General features: G+C 46.6%; 2 protein-coding genes across 2 annotated transcripts in view; both read right to left on the bottom strand.

Annotated features, from left to right (window-relative positions):
- LOC309563843 (uncharacterized protein) overlaps positions 1 to 17,963 on the bottom strand; it is a 105,943-nt gene extending 87,980 nt beyond the window's left edge. The window contains exon 1 of the mRNA XM_082268478.1: positions 17,922 to 17,963. The gene's annotated coding sequence lies outside the window, so the exon portion shown is untranslated. The remainder of the gene's footprint in view (positions 1 to 17,921) is intronic.
- A 4,504-nt stretch (positions 17,964 to 22,467) lies between these two features.
- LOC309564313 (uncharacterized protein) lies at positions 22,468 to 23,553 on the bottom strand (the record flags this gene model as incomplete). Its single annotated transcript, XM_082268942.1, has 1 exon — positions 22,468 to 23,553. One exon carries the CDS (start codon positions 23,551 to 23,553, stop codon positions 22,468 to 22,470), a length of 1,086 nt encoding a protein of 361 aa, XP_082125068.1.
- Between the last annotated feature and the right edge of the window lie 1,949 nt (positions 23,554 to 25,502).

The following is a 25,502-nucleotide window of genomic DNA, read 5'->3' as shown; positions in this document are numbered from 1 at the left end:
GTGGTCATTACATCCCCCTTCATGGTTTGGTAGACTGCATTCAATCAAAATGAACGTCCTTCCGAGGATACTCTATTTATTTCGTACACTGCCGGTAGCTCTGCGCAGGACAGATGTGCTTAAGTTTCAGAGCCAAATCCTCTCATTTATCTGGGGGAATAAGAGACCTAGGGTGAATAAGAAAACGCTATATACCCCCAAAACCAGGGGAGGTCTTGGGGTACCGGACCTGATGAAATATTATCACGCAGCCCAAATGGCCCAATTAATACAGTACCACTCCCATCAGTCCCCTACGGCCTGGATGAGCATGGAAGCAAGTTATATACCGGATGGGGTGGTCTCCCATGTTATGTGGTTGCCACCTAGAGATCGCCCCCCCATTCTATGTCCAGCGTTATCCCACTCTTTAGCCATCTGGGATCGTTTGTCTAGAACACATGCCTTTCGATCCCCCCACACCCCCATGGCCCCCATTCTCAATAATAGCGGGTTCCCCCCGGGTCTCTCCCCCAGGTCCTTTCAATGGTGGACGAATAAGGGTCTCATCCGCATAGCAGATCTATGCGACCATAGAGGTTTCCTTAAACGACAGCAGCTGGTTGACAAATACGCTTTGCCTCGGTCCGAATATTTTAGATACACTCAGATTGACCACTATGTACGTACACTGTCTCGCCTCTCAGATCTGACCACAATGACGCCTATAGAGTATTTATGTCGCAACTTTGATAAATTACGGGGCTACATTTCCATGGTTTATAACGTGTTAACTGACTCACCTATAAAACTTCCTTATATGCTCCGTTGGGAAACCGACATCCAGGACACCTTTGAGCTGGCGGACTGGCATGTTATGGCTCAGGGGGCCTCCAGGTCACTGATCAACACCTCCATCGTAGAAGCGAATTATAAAGTGTTGCTCCGCTGGTACATGGTGCCGGCCAGAATAGCAACTTTCATCCAGGGCGCATCTTCTCTGTGCTTTCGGGGTTGCGGCCAGGAGGGTACCATGTTTCACGTTTGGTGGCAGTGCCCCAAAGTGCGGCGTTTTTGGATCAGGGTGTACAATTTTATTTACACCTTGACCCAGGTTAACCTAATCAAATCTCCACAGCAGGCCCTGTTGGGTCAGAAGGTGGGTGCGGCCACGAGAGCGCAGAGACGGCTTATCACTTTTATCTTTACAGCAGCTAAAATTACCATAGCCAGGTCCTGGAGGTCTCCTGTTATACCATTTGAGCAGTTGAGGCACAAGCTGTCCTGGATTATGCTGAATGAGCGGCTGTCGGCACAATTGGACGACAAGCTGCGCGGATTTGATAAAGTGTGGGAGCCCTGGCTCAGTTATCTGACGGGGCCGGCTTGAGGGAGGTCCAGGGGGCAGGGGGCGGGGCGCGGAGTTGGGTCCATTCTTTTTCTAATCTTCCTTTATTCTATCGCTTCTTCTTCCCTTTCTTTTCTCGCGTTTCTTTTTTTCTTTACCTTTCTTCTTTGCCTTTTCAGTACATTTTGTTTAGTATGGGGCTGCCTTGAGAGGGCACGTAGCTATGTACCCTAGCACTTTTTATCTATTCAGGGGAATAAGCTTTTGTGGTCTATCTCAAAGGCCTTTGTTGGATTTTTATGCGGGGTAAATACTGTGGGTTTACTGTTTGCCTCTGGGCTTGTTACAGTTTGTTGCAGCACGGGCCTAGCCCCTAAATGATACCAAATGTAGTTGTTCTGATGTATATGTTAAAATTCTCAATAAAAATTATTGAAAAGAAAAGAGTACCTGCCACTACCTATTGCTATCATAGGGGATGTTTACATTTCCTTTGATAACACTAAAAATAATAAAAAAAAAAAAATGAAAGCACCCCCCCCCCCCCATACTCGCGCTCAAAGATGAACGCAAGCATCGGTCTCGTGTCATATGTAAACACCAGTTGCACCATGCATGTGAGGTATCACTGCACACGTCAGATCGAGGGCAATCATTCTAGCAGTAGACCTCCTCTGTAAATCCAAAGTGGTAACCTGTAAAAGCTTTTAAATGCTTTTAAAATTGTAATTAATTTGTCGCTGCTGCATGGGTGTGCACAATTTTAAAGCATGGCGTGTTTGGTATCTATGTACTCGGCATAAGATCATCTTTTATATGTATATATTAGTAAACATTTGGGCAATATAGTGCATTAAGCATTAAAATTCAAAAAGTGTTTTTTTCCCCAAAAAAATGCATTTGTAAAATCGCTGCGAAAATACTGTGTGAAAAAACAATGGCAACACCCACCATTTTCATCTGTAAGGCACAGGTGTCAAACACAAGGCCCGCGGGCCGAATTCGGCCCCCCCCAGGCCATTTAATGTGGCCCTCGCACCTCTCCTGCAGCTGTGGCATCCCCCTTGCTTCTGCCCCCACCTTGTCTCAGTAGTCAGCAGCAGAGAGGACATAACTCCTTTGCCAGATCCTGCACTCCTCTGTGCAGCTTCAGAAAGGCTTGTCTTTACCCCCCCTTCCCAGCAGTCCGCAGCAGAGAGGAGGGCAGAACTCCCCCTACAGATCCTGCACCTCTGTGTGCAGCCGCAACATCACCTTGCCTCTGCCTCCTCTGGTCTCAGCATTCAGCAGATTCTGGAAGCTGACTCCAGTCTTCCTCTGGTTCTCTTCCAGACCCTGCACTTTCTTCTTCCTAGATCCACCCGCTTCGTCTTCCTGGCAGCTGCACAAGGTAAGGGGGTGTATTGTGATGTAAGGAAGGGTGGGTGACTCTTGACTTCTGATGATGGGGGAGGCTCTTGACATCTCATGTAAGGGGGCGTGGGGTGCTCTGAACATCTAATGTTACAGATATAATCATATTGTAAAGCGCTGCGCAAATTGTTGGCGCTATATAAATCCTGTATAATAATAATTACCGGCCCTTTGAGGGCAACCATAATGCTGATGTGGCCCACGATGAAATTAAGTTTGACACCCCTGCTGTAGGGCCTCTGCTTTCAAAAATATATAAAGTTTGGGATTCAAAGTAATTTTCTAGCATAAAAAAGTAATTTATTCTTGTAAACAAAAAGTATCAGAAAGGGCTTGTTCTTCAAGTGTTTAGAAAGTGGGTGATGTGTGGCATAAGCTTCCAATATTTGGCATAAAATGCCAGGACAGTTCAAACCCCCCCCCCAAATGACCCCTTTTTGTAAAGTAGACACCCCAAGCTATTTGCTGAAAGGCATGTTGAGTCCAATGGAGTATTTTAATTTTTGTCACAAGTTTTCTGGAAGAATTATACTTTTTTTTTTTTTTTTTAACACAAAGTTGTCACTAAAAGATATATTACTCACACATGCTATAGGTATATATGGAATTACACCCCAAAATACATTCTACTGCTTCTCCTGAGTACAGGGATACCACATGTGTGAGACTTTTTGGGAGCCTAGCTGTGTACAGGACCCCAAGAAAAGCAATCACCGCCTTCAAGCTTTCTAAAGGAGCGTAAATTGCGCATTTTACTTCCTCGCTGCCTATCACAGTTTCTGAAGCCCTGAAATGTCAAGATAGCACAAACCCCCCCCCCCAAATGACCCCATTTTGGAAAGTAGACACTTCAAACTATTTGCTGAGAGGCATGTTAAGTCCATGGAATATTTTATATTTTGCCACAAGTTTTTTTTTTTACACAAAGTTGTCACTTAAATGCTTAATTGCTTACACATGCCATGGATATACAGTATGTGGAATAACACCCCAAAACACATTCTGCTGCTTCTCCTGAGTACAGGGATACCCCATCTGTGAGCCTTTTTGGCAGACTAGCCGCGTACAGGACCCCGAAAACCAATCAAAGCCTTCAGGGTTTCTAAGGGCGTAAATTTTTTATTTCACTCCTCACTACCTATCACAGTATCCAATGAGGGAGCTTGTTGGACAGTAGAGGAAACCCAGCCAGTGACACATCAGGTTTTATGGCAGTCCCAGTGGAAGGCAATACCTCAGTGCATTCTGGGATTGACTATAAATACTGAGGGGGCATGTGACAGGGTGTCTTTTGGTGGGAGCAAAGTCCCAGGAGGAGGTGGGCGGCTGTCTCTCCTCCTGCAGGTGTGAGGAAGGTGGTTCAGATGGTCGGCCTTGTGAACCAGGTGTGGAGCTGAGCTGCAGAGGATCCAGAGTGCTGACCAGTGGAGCTGCTGGCAACAACTTTTGGGAAAAACAGTATCATGAGTACCAGGAGTTCTGCCTAAGGGTCTGCCTGGGAGAGGGGACCACTCCAGAGTAGTCAGGGGATCAAGGAGCTAGCTAACACAAGGAGTGTATCAGTAAAGGAGGTAACGTGTAGTTGACCCTGAAGAATAGGAACAATGGGGTGCCAGGAAGGACCCTGAAGTTGTTCTGAAGTAAAGTACAGTTTACCTCAGGAGGCTCATTTGAAGTTACTTCACATCCAAGGGCAAAGTGAAGCAGCGGCCTAGCCGTGGCTAGCGTTACTCAGCATTCTCAAGTCGTCCCAGCAAATTGTGCTTAGCTGTATAAAGTTGGAGTATCCCACTCATTCCCTTCTCCTATCCAAGTTCTAAATAAAACACAAAAAACCAAAGCTACTGGACTGATTCCTGACCGTGCTATACCACTTGGGAAAATGTTGAACTGTCGTGTTGTTGCTAATGGTAACCCAGGGGAACCCGTAATCAGCAGCTCCCAAGGGAGTAGTGCTACATGTGCTATAAATTATAAAAAATGCTCCATTGTAGCAATGGTTAACAACTTGCCTAAAGGGCACTTAAGCCCCCTTCCCGCCCAGGCCAATTTTCAGCTTTCAGCACTGTCCAAATTTGAATGACAATTGTGCGGTCATGCAACACTGTACCCATATGACATAGTTATCATTTTTTTCACACAAATAGAGCTTTCTTGTGGTGGGTATTTAATCACTACTGGGATTATTATTTTTTTACTGAAATTTTTTTACCGAAAATTTTGAAAAAAAAATGTTTTATAGTTTGGTATAAAGTTTTGCAAACAGGTAACTTTTCTCCTTCATTCATGTGCGCTGATGAGGCGGCACTGATGGGCACTGATAGGCTGCACTGATAAGGCACTGATGAGTTGGCAATGGTGGGCACTAATAGGTGGCACCAATGGGCACTAATAGGTGGCACTGATAGATGGCATTGTTGGGCACTGATAGGTGGCACTAAAGGGGGGCACTGATGGGCACTGATAGGCACTGGTAGGTCACAATGGTAGGCAATGATTGGCAGCGCTGATAGGCACTGATAGGTGGCACTGGTGGGCATTTATAGGTGGCACTGGTGGGCACTGGTAGGTGGCACTAACTTGCACAGGTAGGTGGCACTGGTGGACACTGGTAGGTGGCACTGATGGGCACAGATGAGGCAGCAGTGGCTTTCTCTCTTTGGGACCGATGTTCCTCTGACAGAAGCCGGTGATCGGCTGTTTTTTCTCTCCTCACACTCACAGAGTGCATAGTTGCCAACATTTGAAAAAAGTTTCCAGGGACACTTTGCAGCACAGCTATCAATTACGTACCACACCCACTTCCCTAAAGCTCCACCCACTCCGCATAATTAATCTCCGCCTACTTATCATCAGATTATAGGGTCTACTCGATAAAGAGAGAATTACAGGAAATTGAAAAGGGAATTTCAAACTTAAGGCCAAAGTAGCAGAGTTGGAATAATTCTCGCATTCAGCTGCACTACTTCTGCCTAAAGTTTAAAATTATCATCACAATTCCCTGCAATTCTAAAGTGTTAAATGGGCTCAGGTGTGACCATGCAAAAAATGTAATATGTAAATATAAATAAAGTGCAAGGTGTAAAAGGTACGATAAAACCTAATTGTCAGCTGATCACGTGATAAGGGGACTGGGATCCGCCCCTTACTCTATCTATGATCAGACGAGTCTCGCGGACTCGCTGATCATAGAGCGAGCCGGCAGCTCATGCTCGGCAATTTAGGCCCATGCTGTAGCAATCTTTTGGCTATACCGTGGGCAGGAATAGGTTAAGCAAAAACTATGCAGACAAAGAACATATCCCTGCCAAACCCTCCTTACATGCCAATGAAGAATTAAAACATGCAAATTGATAAACCCATAAGTGTAGTGTTGAGCGAACACGGACTGTATTATTCGTGTTCGTACCGAATAATTGGATTTTTTTTACCCGAACACGGACACGGACACTTTACTGTATGTTCGGGTAAAAATCCGTGTTCGGTCGTTTTATTTCCGGGTTTTGCATGCTTTGGCGCTCTTTTCATGGCGGGCTTTCAACAGCCAATCAACAATCGTTTAACTGGTGTGCCTTAAGCCATCCCAGCCATGCCTGCAAATGTCTTAGTAGCTGTGATTGCCCGTCTGAAGCATGTGACCAAGTCTTTATAAGTTCGAGGCAGCCGCCGCAGCAGCGTCATTCTGCTGCTTAGCTAAGGGACAGAGCACACATCAATGTGCTGGCTGCTGATTAGGGAAAGATAGGCAGGAAAAAACCATTTGTGTCCGGATAGAATTGAGGGACAGGTCGGAGTGTTTAGGCAGGGCGAGTTGTAGGCATTTTAGGGATAGAGTCTGCTGAATTATAGGGTCAGTGTCTTCTACAAACTACAATCGATATTGCTGTGTGGGGGGTGGGGTGAATCTGCACTCAATCCTGATCTACGATCTCTTCTCAATCCTGTTAGGGACAGAGTCTGCTGAATTTTAGGGAAACTGTGTTCTACAAACTACAATCGATATTGCTGTGTGGTGTGGGATTGGAGATAGGCAGGTGTCAGTGATCCACATCCATTTTTCTGTGTGTGAGCTGCAGTGAACACAATCTTTTTGGGCTGCAGTGAACACAATCTTTTTGGGCTGCAGTGAACACAATCTTTTTGGGCTGCAGTGAACACAATCTTTTTGGGCTGCAGTGAACACAATCTTTTTGGGCTGCAGTGAACAAAATCTTTTTGGGGTGCAGTGAACACAATCCTTTTTGGTGTGCAGTGAACACAATCTTTGTGGGGTGCAGTGAACAAAATCCTTTGTGGGGTGCAGTGAACACAATCTTTTTGGGGTGCAGTGAACACAATCTTTTTGGGGTGCAGTGAACAAAATCTTTTTGGGGTGCAGTGAACACAATCCTTTTTGGTGTGCAGTGAACACAATCTTTGTGGGGTGCAGTGAACAAAATCCTTTGTGGGGTGCAGTGAACACAATCTTTTTGGGGTGCAGTGAACAAAATCCTTTTTGGGGTGCAGTGAACAACATCCTTTTTGGGGTGCAGTGAACACAATCTTTTTGGGGTGCAGTGAACAAAATCCTTTGTGGGGTGCAGTGAACACAATCTTTTTGGGGTGCAGTGAACACAATCTTTTTGGGGTGGAGTGAACAACATCCTTTTTGGGGTGCAGTGAACAAAATCCTTTTTGGGGTGCAGTGAACAAAATCATTTTTGGGGTGCAGTGAACACAATCTTTTTGGGGTGCAGTGAACACAATCTTTGTGGGGTGCAGTGAACACAATCTTTTTGGGGTGGAGTGAACAACATCCTTTTTGGGGTGCAGTGAACAACATCCTTTTTGGGGTGCAGTGAACACAATCTTTTTGGGGTGCAGTGAACACAATCTTTGTGGGGTACAGTGAACAGAATCTTTGTGGGGTGCAGTGAACACAATCTTTGGGGGGTACAGTGAACACAATCTTTTTGGGGTGCAGTGAACACAATCTTTGTGGGGTGCAGTGAACACAATCTTTTTGGGGTGGAGTGAACAAAATCATTTTTGGGGTGCAGTGAACAACATCCTTTTTGGGGTGCAGTGATCAAAATCCTTTTTGGGGTGCAGTGAACACAATCTTTTTGGGGTGCAGTGAACAAAATCCTTTGTGGGGTGCAGTGAACAGAATCTTTGTGGGGTGCAGTGAACACAATCTTTGGGGGGGTACAGTGAACACAATCTTTTTGGGGTGCAGTGAACACAATCTTTGTGGGGTGCAGTGAACACAATCTTTGGGGGGTACAGTGAACACAATCTTTTTGGGGTGCAGTGAACACAATCTTTGGGGGGTACAGTGAACACAATCTTTTTGGGGTGCAGTGAACACAATCTTTGTGGGGTGCAGTGAACACAATCTTTGGGGGGGTACAGTGAACACAATCTTTTTGGGGTGCAGTGAACAACATCCTTTTAGGGTGCAGTGAACACAATCTTTGTGGGGTGCAGTGAACAACATCCTTTTAGGGTGCAGTGAACACAATCTTTGTGGGGTACAGTGAACAGAATCTTTGTGGGGTGCAGTGAACACAATCTTTGGGGGGTACAGTGAACACAATCTTTGTGAGGTGCAGTGAACACAATCTTTGTGGGGTGCAGTGAACACAATCATTGTGGGGTGCAGTGAACTCAATCTTTGTGGGGTACAGTGAACACAATCTCATACTTCTGAAGATTTGAGGGTGCTGCCTGTTCCATACTCCCCCTACTCCTCATCTAGCCTTTTAGGGGTACAAACAATAGTAATTGGGGCCTAGTGTGGTTGTGTACGTGTGATATACATACACTTTTTTTGGATCATATTTTCTATTCCGCTATTTAATCAAAAACCTTTGGGGATCAGTTAAATTGGGGGATAGTCTGTGTTGGTACGTGTGAGAGAGATCCACCTTTCCAAGTTGTTGGGGTTCATCTCATACTTCTGAAGGTTTGAGGGTGCTGCCTGTTCCATACCCCCCCTACTCCTCATCTAGCCTTTTAGGGGTACAAACAATAGTAATTGGGGCCTAGTGTGGTTGTGTACGTGTGATATACATACACTTTTTTTGGATCATATTTTCTATTCCGCTATTTAATCAAAAACCTTTGGGGATCAGTTAAATTGGGGGATAGTCTGTGTTGGTACGTGTGAGAGAGATCCACCTTTCCAAGTTGTTGGGGTTCATCTCATACTTCTGAAGGTTTGAGGGTGCTGCCTGTTCCATACCCCCCCTACTCCTCATCTAGCCTTTTAGGGGTACAAACAATAGTAATTGGGGCCCAGTGTGGTTGTGTACGTGTGATATACATACACTTTTTTTGGATCATATTTTCTATTCCGCTATTTAATCAAAAACCTTTGGGGATCAGTTAAATTGGGGGATAGTCTGTGTTGGTACGTGTGAGAGAGATCCACCTTTCCAAGTTGTTGGGGTTCATCTCATACTTCTGAAGGTTTGAGGGTGCTGCCTGTTCCATACCCCCCCTACTCCTCATCTAGCCTTTTAGGGGTACAAACAATAGTAATTGGGGCCCAGTGTGGTTGTGTACGTGTGATATACATACACTTTTTTTGGATCATATTTTCTATTCCGCTATTTAATCAAAAACCTTTGGGGATCAGTTAAATTGGGGGATAGTCTGTGTTGGTACGTGTGAGAGAGATCCACCTTTCCAAGTTTTTGGGGTTCATCTCATACTTCTGAAGATTTGAGGGTGCTGCCTGTTCCATACCCCCCCTACTCCTCATCTAGCCTTTTAGGGGTACAAACAATAGTAATTGGGGCCTAGTGTGGTTGTGTACGTGTGATATACATACACTTTTTTTGGATCATATTTTCTATTCCGCTATTTAATCAAAAACCTTTGGGGATCAGTTAAATTGGGGGATAGTCTGTGTTGGTACGTGTGAGAGAGATCCACCTTTCCAAGTTGTTGGGGTTCATCTCATACTTCTGAAGGTTTGAGGGTGCTGCCTGTTCCATACCCCCCCTACTCCTCATCTAGCCTTTTAGGGGTACAAACAATAGTAATTGGGGCCTAGTGTGGTTGTGTACGTGTGATATACATACACTTTTTTTGGATCATATTTTCTATTCCGCTATTTAATCAAAAACCTTTGGGGATCAGTTAAATTGGGGGATAGTCTGTGTTGGTACGTGTGAGAGAGATCCACCTTTCCAAGTTGTTGGGGTTCATCTCATACTTCTGAAGGTTTGAGGGTGCTGCCTGTTCCATACTCCCCCTACTCCTCATCTAGCCTTTTAGGGGTACAAACAATAGTAATTGGGGCCCAGTGTGGTTGTGTACGTGTGATATACATACACTTTTTTTGGATCATATTTTCTATTCCGCTATTTAATCAAAAACCTTTGGGGATCAGTTAAATTGGGGGATAGTCTGTGTTGGTACGTGTGAGAGAGATCCACCTTTCCAAGTTGTTGGGGTTCATCTCATACTTCTGAAGGTTTGAGGGTGCTGCCTGTTCCATACTCCCCCTACTCCTAGCCTTTTAGGGGTACAAACAATAGTAATTGGGGCCTAGTGTGGTTGTGTACGTGTGATATACATACACTTTTTGTGGATCATATTTTCTATTCCGCTATTTAATCAAAAACCTTTGGGGATCAGTTAAATTGGGGGATAGTCTGTGTTGGTACGTGTGAGAGAGATCCACCTTTCCAAGTTGTTGGGGTTCATCTCATACTTCTGAAGGTTTGAGGGTGCTGCCTGTTCCATACCCCCCCTACTCCTCATCTAGCCTTTTAGGGGTACAAACAATAGTAATTGGGGCCTAGTGTGGTTGTGTACGTGTGATATACATACACTTTTTTTGGATCATATTTTCTATTCCGCTATTTAATCAAAAACCTTTGGGGATCAGTTAAATTGGGGGATAGTCTGTGTTGGTACGTGTGAGAGAGATCCACCTTTCCATGTTTTTGGGGTTCATCTCATACTTCTGAAGATTTGAGGGTGCTGCCTGTTCCATACCCCCCCTACTCCTCATCTAGCCTTTTAGGGGTACAAACAATAGTAATTGGGGCCTAGTGTGGTTGTGTACGTGTGATATACATACACTTTTTTTGGATCATATTTTCTATTCCGCTATTTAATCAAAAACCTTTGGGGATCAGTTAAATTGGGGGATAGTCTGTGTTGGTACGTGTGAGAGAGATCCACCTTTCCAAGTTGTTGGGGTTCATCTCATACTTCTGAAGGTTTGAGGGTGCTGCCTGTTCCATACTCCCCCTACTCCTAGCCTTTTAGGGGTACAAACAATAGTAATTGGGGCCTAGTGTGGTTGTGTACGTGTGATATACATACACTTTTTTTGGATCATATTTTCTATTCCGCTATTTAATCAAAAACCTTTGGGGATCAGTTAAATTGGGGGATAGTCTGTGTTGGTACGTGTGAGAGAGATCCACCTTTCCAAGTTGTTGGGGTTCATCTCATACTTCTGAAGGTTTGAGGGTGCTGCCTGTTCCATACCCCCCCTACTCCTCATCTAGCCTTTTAGGGGTACAAACAATAGTAATTGGGGCCTAGTGTGGTTGTGTACGTGTGATATACATACACTTTTTTTGGATCATATTTTCTATTCCGCTATTTAATCAAAAACCTTTGGGGATCAGTTAAATTGGGGGATAGTCTGTGTTGGTACGTGTGAGAGAGATCCACCTTTCCATGTTTTTGGGGTTCATCTCATACTTCTGAAGATTTGAGGGTGCTGCCTGTTCCATACCCCCCCTACTCCTCATCTAGCCTTTTAGGGGTACAAACAATAGTAATTGGGGCCTAGTGTGGTTGTGTACGTGTGATATACATACACTTTTTTTGGATCATATTTTCTATTCCGCTATTTAATCAAAAACCTTTGGGGATCAGTTAAATTGGGGGATAGTCTGTGTTGGTACGTGTGAGAGAGATCCACCTTTCCAAGTTGTTGGGGTTCATCTCATACTTCTGAAGGTTTGAGGGTGCTGCCTGTTCCATACTCCCCCTACTCCTAGCCTTTTAGGGGTACAAACAATAGTAATTGGGGCCTAGTGTGGTTGTGTACGTGTGATATACATACACTTTTTTTGGATCATATTTTCTATTCCGCTATTTAATCAAAAACCTTTGGGGATCAGTTAAATTGGGGGATAGTCTGTGTTGGTACGTGTGAGAGAGATCCACCTTTCCAAGTTGTTGGGGTTCATCTCATACTTCTGAAGGTTTGAGGGTGCTGCCTGTTCCATACCCCCCCTACTCCTCATCTAGCCTTTTAGGGGTACAAACAATAGTAATTGGGGCCTAGTGTGGTTGTGTACGTGTGATATACATACACTTTTTTTGGATCATATTTTCTATTCCGCTATTTAATCAAAAACCTTTGGGGATCAGTTAAATTGGGGGATAGTCTGTGTTGGTACGTGTGAGAGAGATCCACCTTTCCAAGTTTTTGGGGTTCATCTCATACTTCTGAAGATTTGAGGGTGCTGCCTGTTCCATACCCCCCCTACTCCTCATCTAGCCTTTTAGGGGTACAAACAATAGTAATTGGGGCCTAGTGTGGTTGTGTACGTGTGATATACATACACTTTTTTTGGATCATATTTTCTATTCCGCTATTTAATCAAAAACCTTTGGGGATCAGTTAAATTGGGGGATAGTCTGTGTTGGTACGTGTGAGAGAGATCCACCTTTCCAAGTTGTTGGGGTTCATCTCATACTTCTGAAGGTTTGAGGGTTCTGCCTGTTCCATACTCCCCCTACTCCTAGCCTTTTAGGGGTACAAACAATAGTAATTGGGGCCTAGTGTGGTTGTGTACGTGTGATATACATACACTTTTTTTGGATCATATTTTCTATTCCGCTATTTAATCAAAAACCTTTGGGGATCAGTTAAATTGGGGGATAGTCTGTGTTGGTACGTGTGAGAGAGATCCACCTTTCCAAGTTGTTGGGGTTCATCTCATACTTCTGAAGGTTTGAGGGTGCTGCCTGTTCCATACCCCCCCTACTCCTCATCTAGCCTTTTAGGGGTACAAACAATAGTAATTGGGGCCTAGTGTGGTTGTGTACGTGTGATATACATACACTTTTTTTGGATCATATTTTCTATTCCGCTATTTAATCAAAAACCTTTGGGGATCAGTTAAATTGGGGGATAGTCTGTGTTGGTACGTGTGAGAGAGATCCACCTTTCCAAGTTGTTGGGGTTCATCTCATACTTCTGAAGGTTTGAGGGTGCTGCCTGTTCCATACTCCCCCTACTCCTAGCCTTTTAGGGGTACAAACAATAGTAATTGGGGCCTAGTGTGGTTGTGTACGTGTGATATACATACACTTTTTTTGGATCATATTTTCTATTCCGCTATTTAATCAAAAACCTTTGGGGATCAGTTAAATTGGGGGATAGTCTGTGTTGGTACGTGTGAGAGAGATCCACCTTTCCAAGTTGTTGGGGTTCATCTCATACTTCTGAAGGTTTGAGGGTGCTGCCTGTTCCATACCCCCCCTACTCCTCATCTAGCCTTTTAGGGGTACAAACAATAGTAATTGGGGCCTAGTGTGGTTGTGTACGTGTGATATACATACACTTTTTTTGGATCATATTTTCTATTCCGCTATTTAATCAAAAACCTTTGGGGATCAGTTAAATTGGGGGATAGTCTGTGTTGGTACGTGTGAGAGAGATCCACCTTTCCAAGTTGTTGGGGTTCATCTCATACTTCTGAAGGTTTGAGGGTGCTGCCTGTTCCATACTCCCCCTACTCCTCATCTAGCCTTTTAGGGGTACAAACAATAGTAATTGGGGCCTAGTGTGGTTGTGTACGTGTGATATACATACACTTTTTTTGGATCATATTTTCTATTCCGCTATTTAATCAAAAACCTTTGGGGATCAGTTAAATTGGGGGATAGTCTGTGTTGGTACGTGTGAGAGAGATCCACCTTTCCAAGTTGTTGGGGTTCATCTCATACTTCTGAAGGTTTGAGGGTGCTGCCTGTTCCATACCCCCCCTACTCCTCATCTAGCCTTTTAGGGGTACAAACAATAGTAATTGGGGCCTAGTGTGGTTGTGTACGTGTGATATACATACACTTTTTTTGGATCATATTTTCTATTCCGCTATTTAATCAAAAACCTTTGGGGATCAGTTAAATTGGGGGATAGTCTGTGTTGGTACGTGTGAGAGAGATCCACCTTTCCAAGTTGTTGGGGTTCATCTCATACTTCTGAAGGTTTGAGGGTGCTGCCTGTTCCATACTCCCCCTACTCCTCATCTAGCCTTTTAGGGGTACAAACAATAGTAATTGGGGCCCAGTGTGGTTGTGTACGTGTGATATACATACACTTTTTTTGGATCATATTTTCTATTCCGCTATTTAATCAAAAACCTTTGGGGATCAGTTAAATTGGGGGATAGTCTGTGTTGGTACGTGTGAGAGAGATCCACCTTTCCAAGTTGTTGGGGTTCATCTCATACTTCTGAAGGTTTGAGGGTGCTGCCTGTTCCATACCCCCCCTACTCCTCATCTAGCCTTTTAGGGGTACAAACAATAGTAATTGGGGCCTAGTGTGGTTGTGTACGTGTGATATACATACACTTTTTTGGGATCATATTTTCTATTCCGCTATTTAATCAAAAACCTTTGGGGATCAGTTAAATTGGGGGATAGTCTGTGTTGGTACGTGTGAGAGAGATCCACCTTTCCAAGTTGTTGGGGTTCATCTCATACTTCTGAAGGTTTGAGGGTGCTGCCTGTTCCATACCCCCCCTACTCCTCATCTAGCCTTTTAGGGGTACAAACAATAGTAATTGGGGCCTAGTGTGGTTGTGTACTTGTGATATACATACACTTTTTTTGGATCATATTTTCTATTCCGCTATTTAATCAAAAACCTTTGGGGATCAGTTAAATTGGGGGATAGTCTGTGTTGGTACGTGTGAGAGAGATCCACCTTTCCAAGTTGTTGGGGTTCATCTCATACTTCTGAAGGTTTGAGGGTGCTGCCTGTTCCATACTCCCCCTACTCCTCATCTAGCCTTTTAGGGGTACAAACAATAGTAATTGGGGCCTAGTGTGGTTGTGTACGTGTGATATACATACACTTTTTTTGGATCATATTTTCTATTCCGCTATTTAATCAAAAACCTTTGGGGATCAGTTAAATTGGGGGATAGTCTGTGTTGGTACGTGTGAGAGAGATCCACCTTTCCAAGTTGTTGGGGTTCATCTCATACTTCTGAAGGTTTGAGGGTGCTGCCTGTTCCATACCCCCCCTACTCCTCATCTAGCCTTTTAGGGGTACAAACAATAGTAATTGGGGCCTAGTGTGGTTGTGTACGTGTGATATACATACACTTTTTTTGGATCATATTTTCTATTCCGCTATTTAATCAAAAACCTTTGGGGATCAGTTAAATTGGGGGATAGTCTGTGTTGGTACGTGTGAGAGAGATCCACCTTTCCAAGTTGTTGGGGTTCATCTCATACTTCTGAAGGTTTGAGGGTGCTGCCTGTTCCATACTCCCCCTACTCCTCATCTAGCCTTTTAGGGGTACAAACAATAGTAATTGGGGCCCAGTGTGGTTGTGTACGTGTGATATACATACACTTTTTTTGGATCATATTTTCTATTCCGCTATTTAATTTAACTGGGCCTCCATGCGAGACCTGTGTGCCTTGTTGCGCTGTTTTGAGTACTCCACCAACATGGCCAGTGGCAATGACGCCGTTCTCAGCTTAACTATCCCACTTCTATGCCTCCTTGAAAAAACAATTCGGGCGATGATGGAAGAGGATGTGGCACAGGATGAGGAGGAGGAGGAGGATGAAGAGGTAACATTTCCAAGGCTTTCAGGGCAGTCATTCGCAAGGGGCTCCGAGGGTGGGTTCCTGCACACGCAAACGCCAGGGACGCAATTGTCCAGCAGGGGCACAGTTCTGGAGGATGAGGAGGATGAGGAGGAGGAGGAGCTGGAGGAGGAGATGGAACCATGTTCACAGCAGGGTGGCACCCAGGCCAGCTCATGGCCATCACTGGTGCGTGGCTGGGGGGATACAGAGGACACGGACGATACACCTCCCACAGAGGACAGCCTTTCGTTGCCTCTGGGCAGCCTGGCACACATGAGCGATTACATGCTGCAGTGTCTCCACAACGACCGCCGAGTTGCCCACATTCTAACTTGTGCTGATTACTGGGTGGCCACGCTGCTGGATCCCCGTTACAAGGACAACGTACCGTCCTTAATTCACTCACTGGAGCGCGATCGCAAGATGCGCGAGTACAAGCGCACGCTGGTAGACGCCATGCTGCTGGCATTCCCATCTGACAGCGGGGCCACAGTGGAAGCACAAGGCAGAGGAGGAGGAGGAGGAGGTCGCCAACGCAACCAGGGCACCGCCAGCACCTCAGAAGGCAGGGTTAGCATGGCCGAAATGTGGAAAAGCTTTGTCAGCACGCCACAACAAACAGCAGCACCAGCAGCTCAGATGGAACGTCTTAGCAGGAGGCAGCATTTTACCAACATGGTGGAGCAGTATGTGTGCACACGCCTACATGTAGTGAATGACGGGTCTGCCCCCTTCAACTTCTGGGTCTCCAAATTGGGCACATGGCCTGAGCTTGCCCTTTACGCCTTGGAGGTGCTGGCGTGCCCTGCAGCCAGTGTATTATCTGAACGGGTATTTAGCACGGCTGGGGGCGTTATAACAGACAAGCGCAGCCGCCTGTCCAGAGACAATGTGGACAAGCTCACGTTCATTAAAATGAACCAGGCATGGATCCCACGGGACTTTTCCGTACCTTATGCAGAATAGCAATGGATACCGACCTTACCCACCCATTGTTCCATTTTTGCTCTTTCTCACTCTTTTGGGGTGTACCCTCATTTAAAATTTTTGAAAAGAAGCAGTGTTGGCTACCTCGTCCTCCTCCTCAGGGCCAGATTAATGTAGGGGCTATTGGAGCTGCAGCTCCAGGCCCCTACCTTTTATATAGGCCCCGGGTTGGCCATATTCACTGTTACCGCTCTTCTGTCACTTGTAAACACAGAAGTCTGGCTTCTATGCTCGCTTCCCCAGGCAGCACCCTCAGAACCTCCCCACACAGCGTGAAGGCCGGACAAGGAGGGACAGTTGGCGATGCATGGATGTGTTTATGGGCTTCAGAGACAGCATCCCATGTTGAATTAGGCATGCATGGCTGCACCCTTCCTCCTCTGGGTGCATGGCAAGGCACGGCCCTTAAGGCCCTTCAAAATCCTCAGCACCAAGCCCATGATGCTGTTAATCCGGCCCTGGTCCTCCTCCACCGCCGCTTCCACCTACACCGCCCATAGGTGTGCGCAGCCTATTGCATTAAGGTGTGCACCCCAAAGTTGAAATACACATGCATGTGTTTGCCAGCAGGGAGAGTAATGTATCGGGGCCATGTACCTGTAGGCAAGGAGAAATAGAGCAGAGCAGGTCCCAGGGAGATCTTTCCCATCTCCTCACTGGCAATGCTATGTGCCCTAGGTGATTAGGGTGTGCCCAGGCACACCCAGCACACCCTGTGCGCACGCCTATGTCACCGCCACATCCACCACCACCTCAACCTCCCTCCTACTCCATATGGGCCTCGTCCTTCAGAGATGAAGAAGAACATTGTTTTATTTTTCTGTTTTTTTTTGTTGTTTTAAGTTATTTCCCTATCCACATTTGTTTGCAGAGCACTTGCCATGCTCTTAATTACGTTTTGCTGCCATTTGCAGCACTCTAGCCCTTTCCTTTGGTGTTTTAGAGCCATTTTAGTGCCTTAAAGTTCGGGTCCCCATTGACTTCAATGGGGTTCGGTGTCCGGGAAAAGTTCGGTAAAAGTCCGGGACACGGACCCGGACTTTTTTTTAAAGTTCGGCCGAACCCGTCGAACACGGACATCTAGGTGTCCGCTCAACCCTACATAAGTGCTTTGTGTTTTCAACAATTTCTCTTTATACTGGCTTTTCAAAATAACAAATGCAATACTAAACAAACACATATTTCTAAGGTCTGCTGAGGATATTAGAACAGAAACATTTGGTTCCAAAGAGGAGCCGTAATGGCCTGGTAAGACTGCAGAGACAGCGAAGACAGATTATCATTTAACCCATAAAAGCCCCATTCCTTGAACAGCACAGAATTAAACATAAATGCTTACCTAGAGTTGTTAAGAAGCAGGTACTTTCGTTTCTCCTACCTACATGAGTAAGAGCTAACACTTTCATTTCCTGGAAACTGCCAGCGAGAGGTGAGCCGATTTCCTGTTTGGGCTGGTGTCAGTTCTGTACAGGCAGTTGGAGGAGGTGCCTTGTTTGTTTACTTTTTTTTTCTTTATATTAAATGTAACATTTCATTCATTTTTATGCATCACATTTCCCTGCTGATGGAGAGTGGGGGGCTTCAGATAAGCCCCAGTGAGGTGCAGAAGATGACAGATATACTGCATTTTTCTTTATTTCTTTGCTCTGCACATGTCAGTCCAGTAATGGTATAAACAGAAGTTCCAAAGTAGAAAGTGCAGAAAAATGCATGTCTCTACACATGCCTGGTGTGAGCAAGCCCTTAGCCCTGATTTACACCTGAGCTCATATGTGGCTAGGGTGCAGGTGACACAAGATTGTCCTTAAACTTTATTTTACTGTGTCAAGTAATCAGCAGTGGAAAATAGCAATAAATTATCTTCCAAACAGAGATGTATAGTAACTAAGTAGAACTACTTCACTACTGTACTTAAGTACCGAAAGGCGGTATCTGTACTTTCCTGGAGTAGAATTTTTTTTCTCCTACTTCCACTTTTACTTCACTACATTTTTTCAATGATTTCAATACTTCTACTCCGATATTTTTTTTTTTTTTGCTGCATAGTTACTCGTTACAATTATAAAAATTACCACTGCCAGAACAGTAGATGGCAGGTTTCATGAAGCTCAAAACAATGTGTATTATCAGCGCATACGAAAATAAAAGCTACTGTATATATAAATAAAAGCTGCATTTGAAATAATAAAAAACAATATGATGTTCAAACTTTTGACTTCTTTCTTTAATAACTACATAACACAGTACTTGTACTTCTACTTTCAGTACTTGAGTAACAAAATTTTAAAAAAAACTACTTGCAATACTTAAGTACAAAAAATGTTGAATACTTTAGTACTTCTACTCAAGTCACTTTTTGATCGAACATTTCCACTTCTACTCAAGTCACTTTTTGATCGAACATTTCCACTTCTACTCAAGTCACTTTTTGATCGAGCACTTGTACTTTTACTCAAGTATGGGTTTCGAGTACTTTATACAACTCTGCTTCCAAATAATCTTTAACAACAAGTCACTTATGCACATTGAACATACAGTGGATTTATAAAGTATTCAGACCCCCTTCACTTTTTACATTTTTTTTATGTTGCAGCCTGATGCTACAGTTTTTTAAATTAATTTTTTCCCCTCATTCATCTACACTCTGTACCTGATAATGACAAAGTGAAAACAGAATTTTAGAAATGTCTGTGACTTTATTAAAAAGAAAAAACTGAAATATTACATGCACCTACTGAGCTTTTACTCGGTACTTTGTTTTTTTCGCCTTCCTCTGGATCAACTGCGGGTATAGGATTGTGTATATGGGATTGTATGGTTGGGTTTTCTTTACTGTTTTTTTTTTTTTTTTTTTTTTATTGGTTGAGCCAGATGGACTTGTGTCTTTTTTCAATGTGACTAGCTATGTAACTATGAAACACCTTTGGCATCAATTACAACCTTAAGTCTCTGTTGTGGTCAGGGAATAACTGAGTGAAATACCATTTAAAGAAGTACGGTTGAGGCGTGCCGAAACCGTGGTTCGGGCAGGCCTGTAAATAAAGAGGGCCCACCAAGATGGAATTGTTGAAAAAAGGGGAATGGAGGGAGGGGTACCCAAAAACGTCAGCCCAGTGAGGAGGGCGGACTGACGTTAAATAGGCCGGCCCCTCCCCTCCTACAACTGCAGGCTCCGCCTGCCCATTTGTGGTCAGGGAATAACTGAGTGAAATACCATTTAAAGAAGTACAGTTGAGGCGTGCCGAAACCGTGGTTCGGGCAGGCCTGTAAATAAAGAGGGCAAAAAGGAATAACTTAACCAAAACGACCTTTAATACACACATATCCCAAAACGGAAAGCAAGACCTGTAGTGCTATGTGGCCAGATCTCTAAAAGCCAGTCTGAGTTCATTCTCCGGCTGGGGAATGTACCGGCTGTAAGCAGAGGACTTCCATCGGCCCATCCTTTTGATAATATGCACTGGTATGTTGTGGCTAGATGCTGCCGAAGCTGCCCCTATATGGAAGGAATGACCCGAGAAAGCTGCAGGGTCACAACCTATTTTTGAGAGCAGGGTTCTCACGTATTGCATGAACTTCGAGGTGGTGAGTGGCAAGCCGTGGAGACTCAGAAGGGGGGCATCTGGGCCACGACCCGTCACAGATGGGAGAAGACGATCCAATAACCGGACCGGGCACCATTGATTTCCTGTAGGGTACAGGGGAACGTCATCCGGCGGCCCCACCTGGTTGGTTTTGGAGTGACGTAGTGTCAGGAGGAAATGATCCCCTACTTTGGTCAAATCTGCCACCTTCAGCGGGTTGGAGGCCCCGTCTAACCTACCCGCGGTGAACTCGCTGGGGCGCAAGAATCCATAGAAGGCCAGGTATATGGCAAACTTAACACGATTTGTTCCTGCCTCAAACGGCCGTGTGTCCAACACGTCAGACAAGGCCCTAAACCTGCAGCTGTTGATCGGTTGACGTCTCGCGGGCTTGCAGCCCTCCAAGCGAAGGATGCCTTTTAAGATGTTTTTAATTGGCCTGGAAGACATGAAAGTACTGTGACTGGGGTGTGTGTTGATCACATGAAACTGCACCCCTGCGAGATAAAGCTTGACCGTGCTGTGGGCGAGTTTCAGATTTAAGTGGCAAAAGGAGGTGAACGCCACCATGGTGTCTAAGGAAAAAGGATCCGAGATGCTGTACTCCGTGATGAATCTGGAGAAAATGGTCAGAGCCCGATCGTACGAGCGCCTAGTGTTGACGGAGAGTGCTGATTGAGCCAGCGTGCTCCCATGGGCCATGAGTTTGGCTAGTCCAGGATGAGATCTTGAAACCGAGGTGGCGTGTCTGGGATACTCGCGGCTGTGGGGTGCAACTGGAAAAAGACCTGCAATTTGCAACAAGAAAGGGCATCAGCTGCTGAGTTGTGAGAACCTGGCACATGCTCGCAAATTAAGTGGAACTGTAGGGTGGCAGCGAGCCAAGTTAGTCTCCTAACTAGGCTCATGATGGTGAGGGATGAGGAACGGCCCTTGTTGATTATGTCGCAGGCTGCCATGTTGTCCGTGAAACATTTTACTGTCTGACCTCCCCACCGGTGACCCCACACCCGGGCTGCTGCCACTATGGGATAAATTTCAAAAAGGGCGGAAGTGCGGTTAAAAGACGGTAGACTGGCAGTCTCGGGTGGCCAAAAGTCTCTGAACCAATTGTCCCCGCAAATGGCTGCAAATCCTGAATGTGCTGCCGCGTCGGTCCATAAGACTGGGGAGTGGTCGGCAAAAGGCGGGATGAACATATTCACCCCGTTCCAATGTGCCAGAAACTGCCTCCACATAGGTCAAGTCCGCCTTGGCCTGCCCGTCCAACGAGACAGTACTCCCGTCGTGCAGGAGGCCAGGGAGCAGACAGAGAAGCCTGGAGACAAAAGCTCGGCCTTGGGGAATAATCCTCATGGCGTAGTTCAGGGAACCTAGAAGGGACAGTAGGTCTTTCCGGGATGCAGAACCTTTGGCGAGGAACCCCTCGATCTCTGCCCTGATCCTCTGAACTTTGTCCGGGGGCAGGCTTGCCTGCATGGCGACCGAATCTAGGCAAATGCCTAGGAAGGTCAGTTTGGTGGAGGGACCTATTGTTTTCTTTTCGGCTACCGGAACCCCTAGGGCCGAAAAGAGTGCCACCGTTTTTACCAGGCTGAGCGGAGTGGCTGTGGGACTCTCCACTGTCAGGAAATCATCTAAGTAATGGATGATGACTGGACAGCAACCGACATTTAATAGGAGCCAGCACAGAGCCTCAGCAAATAAATCAAAAATCTTGGGGCTGCTTTTGGCCCCGAAGGTCAGGCGGATGGCAAAATAGTAAAACCCCCTCCATTTTGCACCATGCGGATGCCACAGTGATGGGTGTATGGGCAGCAGGTTGAAAGCATTGGAAATGTCCGTCTTCCCAAGCCAAGCTGCTTTCCCGGCTTTCAGGATAGCCTGAATGGCGTGATCCACTGTAGTGTACTGTAGTGAAAACTCTTCGGAGGGAATAAGAGATTTGAGGCTTGGCGTGGCGATGGAATGAGGAGCCGAGAGGTCTATGATCAATCGTTTTTTATTATTGTATTTCCCCCTGGCTACCCCCAATGGGTTGGTTCGCCAGCAGGAAAAAGGAGGGGTACAGAAAGGACCTAACATGAAACCCTTGTCTACCCCTGTTTTCAAAAGAGTGTCGACTACAGCCGGGTCAGCCAAGGCAGACTGTAGGTTTTTGCACTCGATTGTGCCTGACGGGAGTGCCACCAGACCAGTGTGGAACCCTGTCGTGAACCCTGAAACTAAAAAGTCGACTAGGTCTGGAGAGGGATGGGATTTCAAAAAGAAGGCCAGGGAATCGACCTGTACCTCGGTCAGTCAGCTCTTGGGAAAAAGGCGACTGGGGCACATGGACTTGGCGTGGGCCCGGAAGCAGGTGGAGCAGATATGCAACAACCTACAGGCACTGAAGCTGCAGCCCCCCGCGTTGAAGTTGTTGCATACCTGTGCCTTGCCCAAGAACACTATCGGTCTCCCCAGTTTGTCTTTGGCGGACTTCTGATCAGACCTGCTGGGGCCCGGGGTGACCTCGCTGGTGGCAGAAGAACTGGGCTCGACGGTACACAAGTTGGTGGAGTGGGAGTTTGAAGCACAAGTGGCGCATGCAGGTGGCACAAGCCCGGCAAAGTGGCGACAGAACAACTCGGTGTCCAGCTGGCCCCAATCTATCCTGATGTTAAACTGGGCAAAGGTGGGCGCCGCCTTGGCTGAGAATGAGCGGTGATAATCGTAGAAGGTGGTGCCGCCGTACTTGTGCCCCAGGTCGACCAACTTGTGTAGGTACAAATCCAGCTCTTCTCTGCGATGAGGGAAGTTAAAGCAGACCACGTCCCGGAACAGACCGAAGGCCAAGACAAACTCGGGAATGGACAACTTCCTGTTTAGTCTGGGGTCCTTGGCCTTCAGAACCACAGACAGGTCCCCGTAATTGTAAGTCTTGCTCTCGACAATGTCTTGAGAGGCAATTAATAGCGACATGAGATTCACATCCTTCCCCTCCAGAATGTCTTTCCTAATGTTGGGCGGGACCATGTGTGCTGGTGTAATGATGTGAGGAATGGGGCCTGAAGGAGTTGGCATACCTGCAAAGGTGCCCTGAGGGGCTGGCAAGCCAAAGACCTGAGAGGGCAGGGAACCTGGGGAAGCTGCGGAGGCTGGTACAGGGGTTTCTAATTTTTCCAACCTCTGGCTTAGGCTACTAACGGAAGCCAGAACAGACGCCATGGTGGCCTGGATTTCGGCTAAAGCGTCCTTGACACTGTCCCGTGCGTCAGTCCCTGGTAGCGGGTTGCCGGTATTGGATACCAAGATCCTGTACAACTCCGCCTTCCTGGCTGTGGCTGGAAATGGTATCCCCCTCCGTCTTAACTCGGCGGCAATCTTAGGAATGGTCCATGTCCTCATGGAACCAGGACTTGACGGAACCAGGCTACCTCCTGCGACGGGAACGGAAACCGGAGTGGGTGGCCTGGCTGGCGTGCTAGGCAGGGAGAGGTCGTCTCCTAGGTCTGACGCGCGAGACATGCAAGGATGACATGAAAGGGAAAAGAAGAGATGAAAAACTCATACGACAGGGCGTTAACTGGCGCTCTTTTTTTTTTTTTTTTTTTTTTGGAAACGGGGGACGTGAGGCCCTGCTAACCCCAGGGGCTGGTGGAGGCACTAACTATGATTTGGACCTAAGCTGTGCCATGAATGATGGCGGGGTGTAGGCCTCTGGGAAGGTGAAGCCCTGACTACCCTGACCAAATAGCGAGCCGCTAGCTATGATTTGGGCCGATGGGCGAAAGTACCTCCGTGTGAGGATGGGTGTTGGTCTCGCGATAACTACAAAGTGACCTGCCTAAGCTCCTGACCCCCCACCCCTGCCCCCCCCCTTGCGCCAGTTAACGAAGAGGGGAAACTCTTGGTAACGGAACAGCATACCTTAGATGACTCTTGAGGGGTCTTACTTGGTTGAACGTCTGGTAATGTTCAAGCAGACTACCTGTGGGTAAGCAAAACCGTGGTTGACGCCATGGATGTGAGATGACATGAGAACTGACTTAACCGAAGTAATGCCCTACGAGCGCCAACCCTAGTGTGCGAGGGGGGGGGGGCGGCCTGCGTAGGTGCCCCCCCCGGACCTACCACTAAGGGGGGTGACCAGACTGAGGTATGAACCAGGAGATGTCGTGACCTGGCAGCGGTGTGAGCCAGTTGTGCGTCCGTGCAGTGATGGACGAGTGACCGTGGATGCGTAAGAAGGTGGGTCTCAGAGGTCGAAGACCCGTGGCGTGGAGACCGGAAAAGGACGGGGGATGGCAAGGCTTGCGGGAGCGTGAGTCCTGTGCGACCCCCCCCCCTTCTTACCTGTGGTTGAACGACCCCCAACCCCCCCTCCCTATCCACCTGCGGTTTGATGCGTGTGAAACCGATCCCCGGCCCCCCATGGAACAGGCATGGGTATCTAATTGAGTGTCAGCTCCCCTGCCTGAAGGCTGGTTTTAGAGGCCAGCAGCAGGCGCAGTACCAGTCTGGCCTGGGTGGCAGTGTGACAACTGTGCAGTGTGACAACTGGCCCCCCCCCCCGAAGCTCATGACTGAGGATTTGAATGAACAAGTAAACCCCTCTCTTGGACCCCCCCCCCCCAGGCAGGTGAGCAGCGATGGTAGGAGGGGGGGGGGGGCGGCTGCCTGCATGTCCCAGGTGCGGAACACGCCCCCCCCCCCCACCCCCAGGGATCGGCGCTGCTGCAAGAACATACACTGGTTATTTTTTTTTTTTTTCTTTCTTTCCTGCTGCGAGCGGATGGAGCCTAGTGACACCGCATCCACAATAAACTCACACATGAGGCTTTTTTTTAGCCGCAGCAGAATCGGATCGCATAGTGGTTCACACTAGTTTGATCCGATTCTGTGCGAACTTGCAGATCGCACTGCGATATGCGATCGCAACTGGGGGTGTTGTTAACTTTTAATTTACACCCCCTGCATATCGCATATGGCAGTGTGAACTGCCAGAGGTGCGGATGCGATGCGGGATCACGCTGCATATTCGCAGCGTTCCCGCATCGCACAAATGTGAACCGGGACTTAGGCCCCTTTCACACATACGGTCCGTTCAGTTCATCAGTTCAGTCACGTCAAATGTATCAGTTTTCCGTCCATTTTTCATCCGTTTTTCGTCAGTTGTCATCCGTTTCTCATCCATTTTCGTCATTTGCTATCTGTTTTTCATCCGTTGTCATCCGTTTTTCATCCGTTGTCATCAGTGTTGCCAACCGCCCGTAGATTTACGGACAGCCCGTAAAAACAGGGCACTTTTCTCCTGCCCGTAAATGCCCGTAGCAGGAGAAAACTGCCCGTAAATC

The sequence above is a fragment of the Pelophylax lessonae genome (genome assembly GCF_965119305.1).
Source record: "Pelophylax lessonae genome assembly, chromosome: 9".
Lineage (NCBI taxonomy): Eukaryota > Metazoa > Chordata > Amphibia > Anura > Ranidae > Pelophylax > Pelophylax lessonae.
Note: the sequence above shows the minus strand (reverse complement) of the source record. Positions and strands in the feature narration are given on the sequence as shown.